We start from the raw sequence: 14,104 nt of genomic DNA on the forward strand, positions 1-14,104 counted from the left end.
AACACTATACTGACCACTTGCTCCTCTGATCATGTCACTAAACTGATGCGTAGATGTTTTGTGTAATTATGACGGTGCGTTTCCCTATCATAAAACATGTAGTGGTGTGTGAAAGCTGCTGCAGTGTGCACCTGCAGCGTGGTGTTAACTGAGCACTGTTATACAACTGAGTTCACTTTGCTCTAATAAGGCCATGAAGTTAAATAAACCATTAGGCTAAGTAAAGTTGTTGTTTTTTTTACACTCATACCACAATGTATACCCACGCTAACAGTTCAGCAAGCTTCATTCTTATATATATATAAAAACAAAAACAATTCATATCAATATGGATGCAAAACAAATATTCACACATGTGTACTGAACAACAGTGAATTTAACAGTTTCCCCTCTATAAAAATAGCTTAAAAATCTGACACATATTTTAGTACAGTGTTGGGTTAAGTCTTTTTTTTTTCTCTTTAGTTTAACAACAGGCTGGTACATAAGTCCTCTGCTACTCCTTTCCTCCTATGACACTGCCACACACACCAGACATAGGGGCCAATAAGACCGCTATAACGTCCCGGAGAGGCGCACTAAAGGGAGCAAAAAAAACGAACGGCGTCCTCCTCCTCCGGACTAAGACTCCACACTCCAACTGTTTGCAGACAAAGCAGTAATAGTCTTTTCTGTACAGACGTTGACATGCACAGTGGTGTAGCAGTGGAGCACAGGGACTTCTGTCCGGGTCCATGAGAGGAGGAAAGAGCACGGCGCAACAATACAATACGTGTGTGCTCCATAGCAATGTCAGGATCATTGAAAAGGTGAAGCAGGAAGGACAAAAAAACAAAAACAAAAAAAAAACATGCCACATTTGGCAACAGAAATCACAAAATCTCTCTCACACAGGATAGGGCATCTGAGGGGCAAAGACAAAACACAGAAGCATTTAGTAACCGATATCCTATAGAACATACACCTATCCACAACTCAGTGTTTTTACACATACAGTATAGAAGCGATGTTGGGAACTGAGACGGGCCCAACGAAAGTGAACTGAAGGACAGGATGTGATTGTAAAATACAACCAACAGGGCAGGAGTCAATGAACAAGATTGTCACATTTCATGCTCTGCACACAGGCAATAATTTTCTTTTTTTTTTAACAAGACAAGCAATAAACATTGTTGTCATCATCATCGCTGCCATCATCATCATTCAGGCCCCGTTAAGTCTCAAACACACACACACACACAGTAGGCAGAACAATACTGTACACACACACACACACACACACACACACACTCACGAGTAAGTGCACAGGCATACAAACAACAGTCCCTCACAAACACACTTCCCATCTCAATATGGGATGTAACTTAGTGTATTAAGTGGTGAATAGCTTGTCCCCTGATACCCAAGAATAAAAAACAGAAGGCAAACAGAACGCAACACAAGCAGAACGAGTGATACAAACCACCGACGTTATAAGGACACTTGAAGAAAGATTGTATTGTTTGGATTAACTGAACGCAGTTGCTATGTACCGCTGTGTTTGCTGGTTATAGCTTCTCAAAGCATATAAAATAATAATCATCTGTAGTATTATGACAAAAATAAATAACTCAAACCTCTTGCAGCAGTTGTAAAAAGGCCACTGAATGCTTGTGTGTGTGTGTGTGTGTGAGAGAGAGAAAGAGATGCAAACTCAACAGCACAGGTAGGAACTAGCCATAAAGTCTTTAGCCTTAAACCATCATGCATTGACATTACCATATAAAAGACTGAAGTGCAGCCTCAAACACAGTTTTTCTTGCTCAGGTTTCCAATCATGCCATTATAAAGATTTAACTGTATGCATACAGTACAGCATCACAGGTTACAGTACAGCTTCCTCTTGGTAAGTCACCTGGACCTGGATGAACCCCCGTCATGGGCTGGTTACCAGGCTAGTGATAAAAGCAAACAAAAATATATTTAAAAAAAAAAAAAGGTGCCTCAATCCTGTAGCATATTGGATTTCAAAGGCAGAGGCTGTCAAACAATGGCAGTAAATGATCAAGGAGTTAAGTACAAGCTTCAGTTTCCCAGGCCGCAGCCATGTCAAATACCTAAATAGCACAAATCTTCCTCTGGAGCGATTCATGTCGGATCTTTTTCCTGACAACAACAGAATATCGTCGTCATGTTGCCTCGCAGAGCAAGAAAGGCTTTTAAATTTTTTTTATTTTAGGACATGAACCGGTGGCCTGTTCTGTAAGTTTAAGTGAAAAAGGCCTTAACTTAAATTGACACTCTGTACAGTTAACTGCACGTTAACACTTTATATTAAGTTGCCCTGAAGTCACAATTCACTTTTTTTTTAAGGTACTGTGATATCAACTGATTTGATGTCAAATTACTGAAGAGCAACTCAGTTTAAAATACCCGACGAGTGATCATTGTTTTACACAAAAGGACACTTTGAAGAGCTAAATCCATCCTGTTAAAGCATCAAAACCAGGTCTGCCCTGCCAACGTCCCATCTGCAGAGAAAACCAAATGAATAATAAACTCTTCTAGCAGACGGTAACACTAAACTTTTTCAAACGGGGAGTTTCAACCCCAAAGGGACAGCTATGTAAGGTTTCTTAGTGCGCTTAAACATTTGTTTTGGAGAGCAGTAGACAAAATTTGAAGTTGTGTAAAGACATAATGTCACATTGTCAGAACTCCCTCACTCAGTTTTTTTTTCTTCCAGTTCTTCCATCTCTATGAAGCTTTGGCTTTTCTCGCCCGTGGTGATGTTTTATCCTCAGACTTAACGACTCCATTGGAAGCACCTCCTGACAAGACAAATGAACACAAACCTTGATTAAAGGATTGTACCGCAGAGCAACTACAAATCTTACACATCAAGTTATTAAAACACAGGATCTCCATTGTGTCTGTTTGGGTGAATACTCACCCCTTGTAGGTTCCCTTTTGTGAGGCTTGCTCTTCGGGCTGACCGCCTTCTTCTTTGAGGCCTGGTTCTGGCTGTGCTCCCTCCACTTTTTCAACTGGAAGTTGATGAATTTCCACATCATCCAGGCCTGCGTCAGGCAGATCGCTGCCAGACAAGTCATCCTGAGGAGGGTGGAGAAGACACATTTTAGCTTGTGAACTGGAAAACTGTTTTTGTCACTTTAAACGTACCACCATTTGCTATGAGACATTAAAGGGATACTTTACCCAAAATCAATAATTCGACTTTCGGGGTTATCAAAACACTTTTGGAGTTCCAGGGGGGGGTCCGGCTGGCAACGGATTTTCATATAATGGCGGCGGATACAGTTTTTTTGAATCGTCCAAAACACACACTATGAAACATCCAAATACCTCTATACTGCTCGTCTGTACTGACCCAAGTGTCCTGAAGCCGCAATATGAAAAAATTAATTTGATCTCTGTTTTTAGCCTTGTTGTAGCTGTAGCTCTCAGTAGCTCTGTTCATGTTTGTGCACATGCGCGAGATTTGCTGCGAGATGTTTGTTCGTCGTTGTAAACCATTGAATGTTTGATGTAAACACAGAAGAACATCTTGCAGCAAATCTCGCGTAGCCACTGGGAGCTACTGCTACAACAAGGCTAAAATGTTTCATAGTGTGTGTTTTGGACGATTCAAAAGTGAGCTTTCTCCGCCGCCATTATATGAAAATCCGTTGCCAGCCGGACCCCCCCTGGAAAAGCGTTTTGTTGACTCCAAAAGTTCTCCGAACCCTTCCTTGGCATGACGGTGAGTAGAAAATTGATGAATTATCGATTTTGGGTGAAGTATCCCTTTAGGTGAGACATTCAGTCAGTTGCGGTCTGTACTTGCCTTATGGTGAGCACATTGAAGTTGCCTTCTGCTAGAGAAAAGCCCTGGTTTTCTGTTCGGGGAAGCCCAAAGCCAAACGTCAGAACTGAGAGTGTGAGGGTGAGGAGGCGAGCGATGACAAAAAGTAGTGCCCACAGAGTGAAACTGTAAAAGGGGAAATGAAAAAATGTTGTTGCATCAGGTTGTCCAGACAGAGAAAATGCTTCCATTCACCAAACACTAAATAATGCAGTAATACCCTTTCTGCTTGTTCTCATCACTGAAGTAGAAGAGGCGTGAAGCGTGGAACAGGAGCTCCACCAGGTAGTGAGGGACCAGCAACACCAGGCCCAGTCGGTGGAGGCTGAACAGACAGGAGATGGGGAGGGTAAACACACATTTAAGAAAATTAAATTACACATCAGTTTTCCACATTACATTTTGATTTTCTTACAGGAAACTGACCAATGATACTGTTATAAAGTATCAGCATCAGTTTTCAGTGAGCGGAGAAGTCAGTTGACCTGTTTTAGAGTTTAAATATGATCTTTTTAAGGAGTCATTCACAATCAATAAAGTGCAACAAGTTGACAACTGACCCAGCCATCAGTCCACCACTCAGAGAACAAAAAGTTCAGCCACTCTATAAACTTCAGTTACACTTTTGGCTGTGGTGAAGTGTAGTTTGCTTTCACACACTTTCCCTGAGCAAACACAGCTTTAGGCAGCAAGGAAAGTTTGATGCAATGTCATCTCACACTGGTCCATCAGGTCGCTCTGAGATATTTCCCTGTGAGAATGTGAAATACACATAGAGAGAGAGAAAAAAAACACATCATTTCACTCACTTTAAGACATAGGCACCAGTGATGTGGACAACATAAAGGCAAATGTAATAGAGCTGGCGGGGGATGTCCTCCTGTAGAGAGAAATAAAAACACAAAGCAGGTGTTTGTGTTAGTAAGAGCAGACGCTCTGTGGCAGCTACAAACAGTTTGCATGACGAGGCAGTTTTATGTCGGCTTACAGTTGGGACATTAAGTATTTAAGTGAACGTTTTTAGTGATTCTATTTACTTTATAGTGAAATATACCTGAAGGGCATTAAGTGTTTTCTTTCAATTAAGCTTACTTTATTTCAACAGGATCATCCACTCAGTGGTATTAATACGCACATAAGCAGAAGATGGATGTATAAGTACATCTAAATACACTTAAATGATATGCGATATCCTTTTCAAATAACACTGAGCAGGAAGCTGAAACCAAAGCTTATAATGCAAATTCTTCTACAGTCACCATACAGTATACACACAGTATTTCAATATACTCCACACTTTAAATTCAAGGCAAATATATAAATAAATAACTGGAAAATGAGCAAAAGGAATAAACAAGAACTGGACAATTTACTGTCAGATTAAAAACACATATTATATTATTGTACTTGATTTAGTACATTATTTTGAGATCATACTTGCTTTATATGTTTTTAATGCATTAGGCATTTTCAGCTGAGTTTGTTTCATGAATTCACATCCTGAACAAAAAAACATCTGCTTTTTTAAATTTTGTTTTGGCTCTGGTTTTCTTGAACATACAATATTACTCTCTTGTTTTATACATTTTTTGTAATTTATTGCAAGCTTCATAAAATCCAATATGTGTAATTTAAGAAGCATACTGTCTGGGTGTTGTCAATACAAACATCTGTTACTGAAAATATGCTTTCTATCACTTTTTACTTCCCAAACCTGCACATGATAGGAGATAAATTGAACAATTAATTTGCAGCACAGAAAATGCAGTGTTTAGAGAGTTTAACACAAAAGTGAAATTGTGTTTGGTTTTTTATTTACCTGTGGTTTCCAGTTTAGTTTGTAATTTAATCGAATTTAATTTACTGTTTCAGTTTTAATACTATTCATTTCTATTTCAACCTCTTTAACAATCACTCCTAATGTCATGTATTTTATTCTATCATAGATTTTCTTGTAATGTCTGCAAACACAGCCCATTAACCACTCATTAGCCACCTTTAAGCTTTGAAGCGATGATACATTTTCTCTGCATTAAGCCCTGACATCTACTTGGCTCCAGTCTGAAATAGCGTATGTACATAATCAATATCATAGCCACGTGCATGATGCTTGCTCACTGAACTAGAAGAAGGAACAATAATAAATAATGGTTTTGCATTCAATATCAGTGTAAAAACACCATTAGTCTTTCCTGCTTGTCTTTCTGTACTGCAAAGAGAAGTGTGACTGTTGAACGTGAGTAAGTGTCTGGGCGCTGTACTGTAAATTTGAGCAACCCTCATCTGATTCCTCATGAAGACTCAGAGAAGGCCAGCAGGGATTAGCAGTGGTTAGCGGACCACTGACTTACTGAGGTATGAACACCACTGGGCTCATCAAGTTACAGGCTGCAAAGGCCATTGCATGAAAAAACATTTTCTATTTTGACAGCAACTAATGTAATTAAGCTTTATCTGAATCCAGTGATGTTACTTACTGATCTATAGAAAAGCAAGACGTTAAGAGTTTATAAGTGTTACCTGTCTGTAAAATCCAAATTTAGTTCAACAGCTTCCTCTTTCACTTATGTGCCATCTCATTGATGCATTACCACTCGGTTACATAAATAAGCTGCTGAGCTGCTAACCTAGGGCAACATACGAGAATCTGAAACATTTTTCAAAAGCATCATTCTTAATTGATTCTTACCTTCCGTACTTTTTGGAAGTACAGCTCAGGAAGTGCATGGAGCCAATAGGCAATTTGGCAAATGTAGAAGAACTTCACCTGAAAACTAAACAAGAGGACAAATTGTGCAGTGGTGAGAGACTCGCTGTTATTTCTGCATGGACACAAGTTTTTTATCATATTGAAGCATAGGCATTCAAAATTTTCAAATTACAGAGACATGTACAATATGATTCAAAGTAGAACTATCGCCTAGCAGCTGCAAATCTAAGTTGGAGAGAGACTTTGCAGGAATTTAATAAAAGATATTAAGAATATTTTTATTTGATCATAATTAGCACATGAATTCCTGAGTTATGGTCAAAAATGTGTTTTGTGACTTTTAACTTTCAATAACCAAATTATTATCAACTCCATCCTTCCCTCCAGGCATTCCTGATACTGTATACCGCGTTCACAGGAATGGGACAGATGTGAGATCACAGTGACCTTTGACCACCAAAATCTAATCAGTTCATCCTTAAGATCAAACAAACTGTTCGTGCCAAATTTGAAGAAAATTCCCTAAAGACATTCCTGAGATATTTTGTTCACAAGAGAGAGACGGACGGAAGCAAACACAATGCAGAGGCTTAACTACAGAGACATGCTAAACCAATCAAACCAGAGAGAAAAAAGAGAAGGAGACACAGTGTGATCCAGAATCTAAAACATCATGTGTGTGTAGCTTGAAAGTTGAGATAAAAAGTTCAAAACAAGTGCATTTTCCGTTTATGAACCAGAGAGGAAACCGTTTAAACTAGTCATGAAGAGTTTAGGATTTTCCTGGGATTAATCACCATGATAAAATATGATTTGATGATGAGTAACAGTCTGTAAATCTTTACTTACACCATGTGAGTATGTGGGTAACCCTCCCATAAGAAAGTAGGATTTGTTGCAAAGTCCTCCTGTCAGAGAAGAGGAGAAACTGCATGAGATAAAGCGTAACGCAGGCTGGGATGGTTTTGTCTCTGTGACTCCTGACCCTCATACCGCTGTCAGGATGCTGCAGCCCCAGATGAAGGAGAACAGGTAAAACGCTGCCAGCTGTCCAGACTCGTTGAACTTGCTGTGTTTGGTTTTTGACAGGTGCAACCTTCTGTTCATTTTCTGAAAACAAACAAAATTTTCAAATTAGATGAACACATCAATACTGTATGTCATGTGTTGTCATGGAGGATATATTCTGTTACTGGCATCTCATATAAAGACTGAGATATTTGAAGATTTGCTTTCAGTAATTCATTTATATTAAAAAACAAGGAGTTAACAGAGTAGTCTCCTTAAAGGAGACATATTATGCTGTTACATATTTTAGAACATCCCTACAATGTTATAATGTCATATTTCCACGCTGAACCTCTGCAAAGTTGCACAATATGAGCTATAGGGGTCCTGCCTTAATCCACCAACAAGGTTTTACATGGTTTCCAGTCTCTCTGAATGCTTGGTAACAAGATGTCTGTGAGATTTGCGCAAAACCTGACCGTCAAAATGGAGCGTTTCACAAAGTGGCTGCATAGTGGTTGAAGTTGGGATTTTTCTTGACATCCGAACGAGTCAACTAAGGAGGTTTTATAGCAGAAAATCATGCAAAACTCTGTAGAATAGTATTACAATAGTAAGTAAAAAACTGTAAAATATGCATAATATGTCTCCTTTAAGTTCACATTTTTCCTGTCATGACTTTGTCTTCAGTCTGGACAGCTCAGGAGGAAGAGTAGGTTATCTGTTAATCACAGGGTTGGTGGTTTGAGCGTCTACTTCACAGGCTCGAGTGTCCTCGAGCAAGACACTGACCCCTGAATTGAATGCACCTCTCCATAGAAACAAGCACTGTGGTTTTTAGCTGAAGTCTAGTGTGGTGTTCACTAGGTGACAAGAAAAAATGTGAACCTGCCTTTTATGCAAGAGACTGATATTTTAAAAAGAATCTTTGTACATTGTTGAATGTAGTCCAAAAAAGATTTTTATTTTTGGAATAAAGAAATATCAAAATATTTCATTTCTCTTAATGATAATGGGGCCTGCTGTCAAAGCCAGAAGCTGTCAGTAGGAACATGGGCACTGTTTCAGTCATTATGTTTTGGTGTTTTAGGTGGAAAGATGGGATGTGATCACTAACAAAAAGCTCTCCAAGAAGAACAGACAGACCATAACAGAGTCAAGACGACAAATTAGATAATGCAGCCTTTGATATTTCTGATCCTTTTGAAATCAAACTATACACAAAGGCTGTTGCCTTGAGTACACAGATTGGGTAGAGCAACATGATTTATTTTAAGCTAAAACTCAAGCATAGCAAAGTATCTTCACATCCCCATCCCTTTTGGATTCTACTGCACATATACATTAACAGATAATAAATGCAACCAGTGTTACAAAGTGAGATCATGTGAACAAGTGTGATGTCTGTTGCGCTTGGGTACTCACGTCGAGGATATATTCTTGAATCAAGGCATGAAGGATGACGGCAATAAGCAGGTAAAAAAACACAGTGGCAACATCCTTGGGACCGTACTGGTAAAGGTTAACAGGCTCACTCTTCTCATCTACAGAAAACACAGAAATACAACATTTAAACCTTAAAACTTAAACAATGATGAAGGAAAATGTTGAATAAAATCAAAATAATGAAATGATTATTGGCCCTATGAACTTAGACTCACCGAGAACTTGTGTTACGTTGTACTGCACTGTGATGAACATGATGGCAAACTTAGCTGTGACCTGGAAGGCAAAGAAAGAAACAGGATTAATGGAAAAACTCTGAGTCTGATTCTGTCAGATGCTATTCATGGGAAGCCAAGCCTTTGTGTTAACAGTCTGGTACCTCACTGTGTGTATTAGTCCCCTTGAAATGTCCCATGTTAGTAAACGTTACACTGAGTCATGATATCTTTTTTCCAGCAGGGGCACAGAAACAGATTGTTTTTCTCACTGCATCCATATGTGGAAAACTGTCATCATTTCATGAATTTCATGTTATAAGTGAGGACTGCTGTGTCACTGGAAGATCCTGAATTCACTGAGTCTCATACTTTGGGTCTGGGGACCTCTAGAGACTGCCTGCAGGGGCTTCCAGGGCTCTCCAACAAGGTGAGCTATCATCACTGTGTCAGGGATGAGTGTGTTATATTGTCATCATCCACTCCCCACCCCTGAATACAGACATTAAGATGTCTGTACCAAACTACAATGCAGATTTATCATCACAAAGTCTGAAGAAGTGGGTGTTTATATATATATACATATATATATACAGTGTTTTCACAAAGTCAGGTGGCTGGGTTTGGGGACAGGTGAGCTCTCTTGTTTTATTCAAGCTATAGTGAGCTGTATACCAAAGCCAAAAAAAAGAGCTGGTGATCAAATATGTAGCATGCAGCCAAACAACATTTAGCCTGCTCATCTAAATGCTAAGGGCTAGATACATGCATTATTATTATTTTTTTAGCTATGCAGGCAATGAATTAGTTAGCCTGCTATTGAAATAACCTGATAGCTTTGCCATTGGGCCTCCGTCCTCACCATCTTCTTTGGCAACCACTGAGACACACGAGAAGACAGGGAGGCAGACATGCTAGCGCCCTGCCCCTGGTGTGTTCAGTTGCTGTCATCATATCAGCTAACGGTGGCTAGCTGGCAGCTAACTAGCAGCAGCTAACAGCAGTTTGTTAACTAAAAACAGCAGCTCTTATTATCACAGTTACCTCGAACATCAGGCCGAGGAGGATGATCATAGCCAAGCACGACACCATATCGGCGTGATTCTGGATCACAAACTCGTGGCTCAGCACCGGGGGGCTCTTGTTCTTCTTACGGAACCCCATGGCTCTCCAACACCGCTCTCCCTCCCGTCTCTGGGTCCGAGGTTCAGCCGTCACTGAGCGGCTCTAGCTCCGCTGCACGTCCGTCTCAACTGGCGGTGGTGGCGGCGGCGGCGGCGGTGGTGGTGGTGGATGGTAACGGTTGCTACGCTGCTGCAGTCCGTATTAAAGCACAGTGACAACAACTCGTGTTGCTTAAAAACAGTCATGAAGATAACATCGTACGTACGGGAGGGAGCCAGCCAGCCAGCAAACACCACCACCACAGCACAGCACAACACCCACTTTATTCCTCCCTCTCTCTCTCTCTCTCTCTCTCTAGTCCCAGCCTTGTAAAGTCAGTCAGATCAGATGATGACGGACCGACCGGGCCTCCCACACTTCAAAACCCCATTCATGAACCGCCCAGACAACGTTGACGTAGAAGGAGAACCCAGGACCGTGGTGGTGCCTTCACGTACCTCACGTAAGAACCGGGAGTTCGTGTAGCTACAATTTTTTTTTTTTTTTTTTACAGAAAGTCACCTCTGAGTCATGAGTAATTATTTATTTTTATTTATTTATTTATTTTAAGACCACACAATATGAAGTTGCAGACTTGTTTCGAAAACGTCCTGTAAAACTGAGAGAAAAGGCAGCAAATGCCCTGCAGGGCCCCAAGAATCACAGTGACAAAATACCTAGGTCTACATAGCCTATACAGTAGGCCTACAGGCCAAAAGTTTGGACACACTCAATGCATTTCCTTTATTTTCATGACTATTTACATTGTAGATTCTCACTGAAATTCCACTAATGAACCCTGACAAGGCTGTGAACCTGTGAAGTGAAAACCATTTTAGTCAGGTTCACCTCTTGAAGCCCATCAAGAGAATGCCAAGAGTGTGCAAAGCAGTAATCAGAGCAAAGGGTGGCTACTTTGAAGAAACTAGAATTGGTGGGGGCAGAGCATAGACTGTAAAAAGAAGAGGCAGAGATAGAGGAGGAGGAGGAAGAGGGAGAGGAAGAAGAAAAGAAGAAAGAGAAGACAAAGAAGAAAAGACATGTTTTCAGTTATTTCACACTTTTTTTGTTAATTCCACATGTGTTCATTCATAGTTTTGATGCCTTCAGTGAGAATAAAGGAAACACATTGAATGAGAAGGTGTGTCCAAACTTTTGGCCTGTACTGTACAATACATATTTATTTATATAGCACATTTAAAAATACAACCCAGGTTGTCCAAAGTGCTGTACAATAAACACACAAGCAAACTAGTGGCAATACAACTAGATGGAACAGGTAATGTAGCTACAATAAAAGCATGCAATAAAACAATAAAACAAGAGTGGAGACATATAAAACTAAAATGCCAAGGAAAAGAGATGAGTTTTTAAAAGAGATTTAAAGTGCTCGAGTGTTTGTGCAGTCCTAATATGCAGAGGTAGGCTGTTCCACAATGTCGGTCTCCTCTCGTTTTTAGTTTTGCTCTCTGTATGGTTAAGAGCAGCTGATTAGCAGACCTCAGTGCTCGGGGGGCATGGTGAAGAACAAGAAGGTCAGACAGGTAGGGCGGTGCCAGGCCATTCAGGCACTTAAACAATACAATTTTAAAATTAATTCTAGAAGAGACAGGAAGCCAGTGTAAAGTGCGGAGAATTGGGGTAATGTGATGGTGACGATGGAAAAAACATGACTGGATGGGCTCTATGCACAGACAGCTCCACTACTTCCTGAACTTAATGCTGCTCCTTTGTTTCCTGTCTTACATTATTGGACAAACTGATTAATCCAGGTGTGTCTGACCATTGTGACTACTCAGACACACCTGGATTAATCAGTTTGTCCAATAATGTAGGCCTAAGACAGGAAATAAATGAGCTGCCTTAAATTCAGGAAGTAGTGGAGCTGTGCATAGAGCCCATTGCCCCCTAATGTTGTCATCGCTGTGAATGGGCAATAATGTCAGAAAAGTAGTGAAAATGTCAGTCAAAAAAAAGTCAAACTTGGTTGTTGGTGAGTGGGTTGGGTCCCGACTCCCGAGTGCATGCAGCGGCTATGGGTTCGAATCCGACCTGTGGCCTTTTGCTCAGTCTTGCTCCCTCTCTCCCAGACTTTCCTGTCCATCTAAACTGTCCTGGAGACATAACATGCTCGATAAGTCAAACATATAACATCACAGAATGTTATATGTATTATAATGCCCATGCATTATTTACGATGCATGGACATGCATCGCAAATAAGTATTAATCCATAAGTATCAGCAGTATCAACATTTATAGGGTTAGGGTACCCTATAAATGCTGTGGCATTAGTCCATATACTAATAAACATCACCATAAATGTCAACTGTGTCAGGTCCCACAAAGTCTCAATTATGACCCTTATCATATTGTTTGGCATTAAACAACATATGTATTTTATAGCTGAGGAATAAAAATGTCGGTCCTTGCCCTGGGTTCCCATAACAGGTTAATCCAGCCATACCAAATAACAGGAATTTATTAAATTATTTCTTAGTATCATTATCACCAGAAGTGCTTTGATAGGTATATGAACATTTTAATAACTGTTCTTATAAGATCACCTGTGTAAACCATTTCCAACATTTCACTGACCAAAACTTCTGAACAAAACAACTGAAATTACAAACTGATCTTGATATTGTCTAACAATGTTGCTCAATTTTGCTGAATCTATAACGTTGTAATCAGGACTGATACAGCTTTTTTTTTGTTTGTTTTTTTTTTTTGCTCTTGTGTATTTTCTACTTCCAGTATTGATCCAGGTAAGGTTGGACAGACTTATTGTAGAAGTTAATTGCCCTTTTGGGACCAATAAATAAAGGAATCTGAATCTGAATCTTTCATCACCCGTCGTGACAAAATATTAGAAACAAAAATCACTACCTTTTGGCATTAAAAAAGACTTTACTTGCACGTGGTTTACCATTTTATTTTGAAAAATAAATAACAGCGGAAGTAACAATTTTATTTTTTTTAAGTTGCGAGAGCAAACGCTCCTTGAGTAGCTTTCAAGCGTTTTATCCATCTTTTCCCATTTCTGGATGTATGTGATTACGATGATAGTATCCAAACGAAGAAACCCAACAGTCAGGTAATGAACGTTTAATTGATCCAAAAGTCACAATTTTACAGCTACAATAACGTTTTATTACCATGATGACCCAGTAAGACATGATTAATTGAGCGTTAATCGACCGCTTTGAGGCTCTGACAAACAAACCCCTACAACAACGCTCGCCAGATTTAGGCATTTTTATTTTTTTATTGTTCCAACCGTTAAATACTTTTAAAAATAAATAAATAAAAATAAAAAGACAAATGGCTGAACCTAAATTGCTGAGGAAACTTACAGGTGAGTCACCTAAAATATTCCCGTTGGACGCTAGAGGGCAGTAGGCGACAAACTGGGATACGTGACCCCCGCTCTCTGCTTAATGGCCCACACCATGCAACGTGTATTTTGGCATTACATAAGGTCATAACAGTCAGGAAACAGGTATGACAAAATACAAAAAATGTTATGTAAATGCTAGCATTGTAGCCCGGCTAGCTCAGTCGGTAGAGCATGAGACTCTTAATCTCAGGGTCGTGGGTTCGAGCCCCACGTTGGGCGCACATCGTTTTTTCTTTTTCCCTTCTGTTGCCTGCATCATTGTAGAGCAGCACACACGGCGACGCTGTGTCCACGATAAAAGACAAGGCTCTAAGGATT

The 14,104-nt window shown here is 39.9% G+C and overlaps 1 protein-coding gene and 1 non-coding gene across 2 annotated transcripts; one reads left to right on the forward strand and one right to left on the reverse strand.

The window, feature by feature from the left end:
- Window positions 1-226: 226 nt before the first annotated feature.
- LOC146984934 (translocating chain-associated membrane protein 1-like 1) lies at window positions 227-10,791 on the reverse strand. Its single transcript, XM_085782573.1, has 11 exons — window positions 10,268-10,791; window positions 9,224-9,284; window positions 8,988-9,106; window positions 7,548-7,664; window positions 7,404-7,462; window positions 6,534-6,618; window positions 4,654-4,724; window positions 4,065-4,169; window positions 3,827-3,970; window positions 2,933-3,093; window positions 227-2,810 (listed from the first exon to the last, which is right to left on the reverse strand). Exons 1-11 carry the CDS (start codon window positions 10,385-10,387, stop codon window positions 2,737-2,739), a joined length of 1,116 nt encoding a protein of 371 aa, XP_085638699.1. The 5' UTR covers window positions 10,388-10,791; the 3' UTR covers window positions 227-2,736.
- A 3,141-nt stretch (window positions 10,792-13,932) lies between these two features.
- trnak-cuu (transfer RNA lysine (anticodon CUU)) lies at window positions 13,933-14,005 on the forward strand. Its single transcript has one exon. It is a non-coding gene; the product is annotated as a tRNA-Lys (tRNA).
- Window positions 14,006-14,104: the final 99 nt, after the last annotated feature.

Source organism: Trachurus japonicus, chromosome 7 (assembly GCF_045865225.1).
Source record: "Trachurus japonicus isolate A0001 chromosome 7, Traja_1.0".
In the NCBI taxonomy this organism is placed as follows: domain Eukaryota; kingdom Metazoa; phylum Chordata; class Actinopteri; order Carangiformes; family Carangidae; genus Trachurus; species Trachurus japonicus.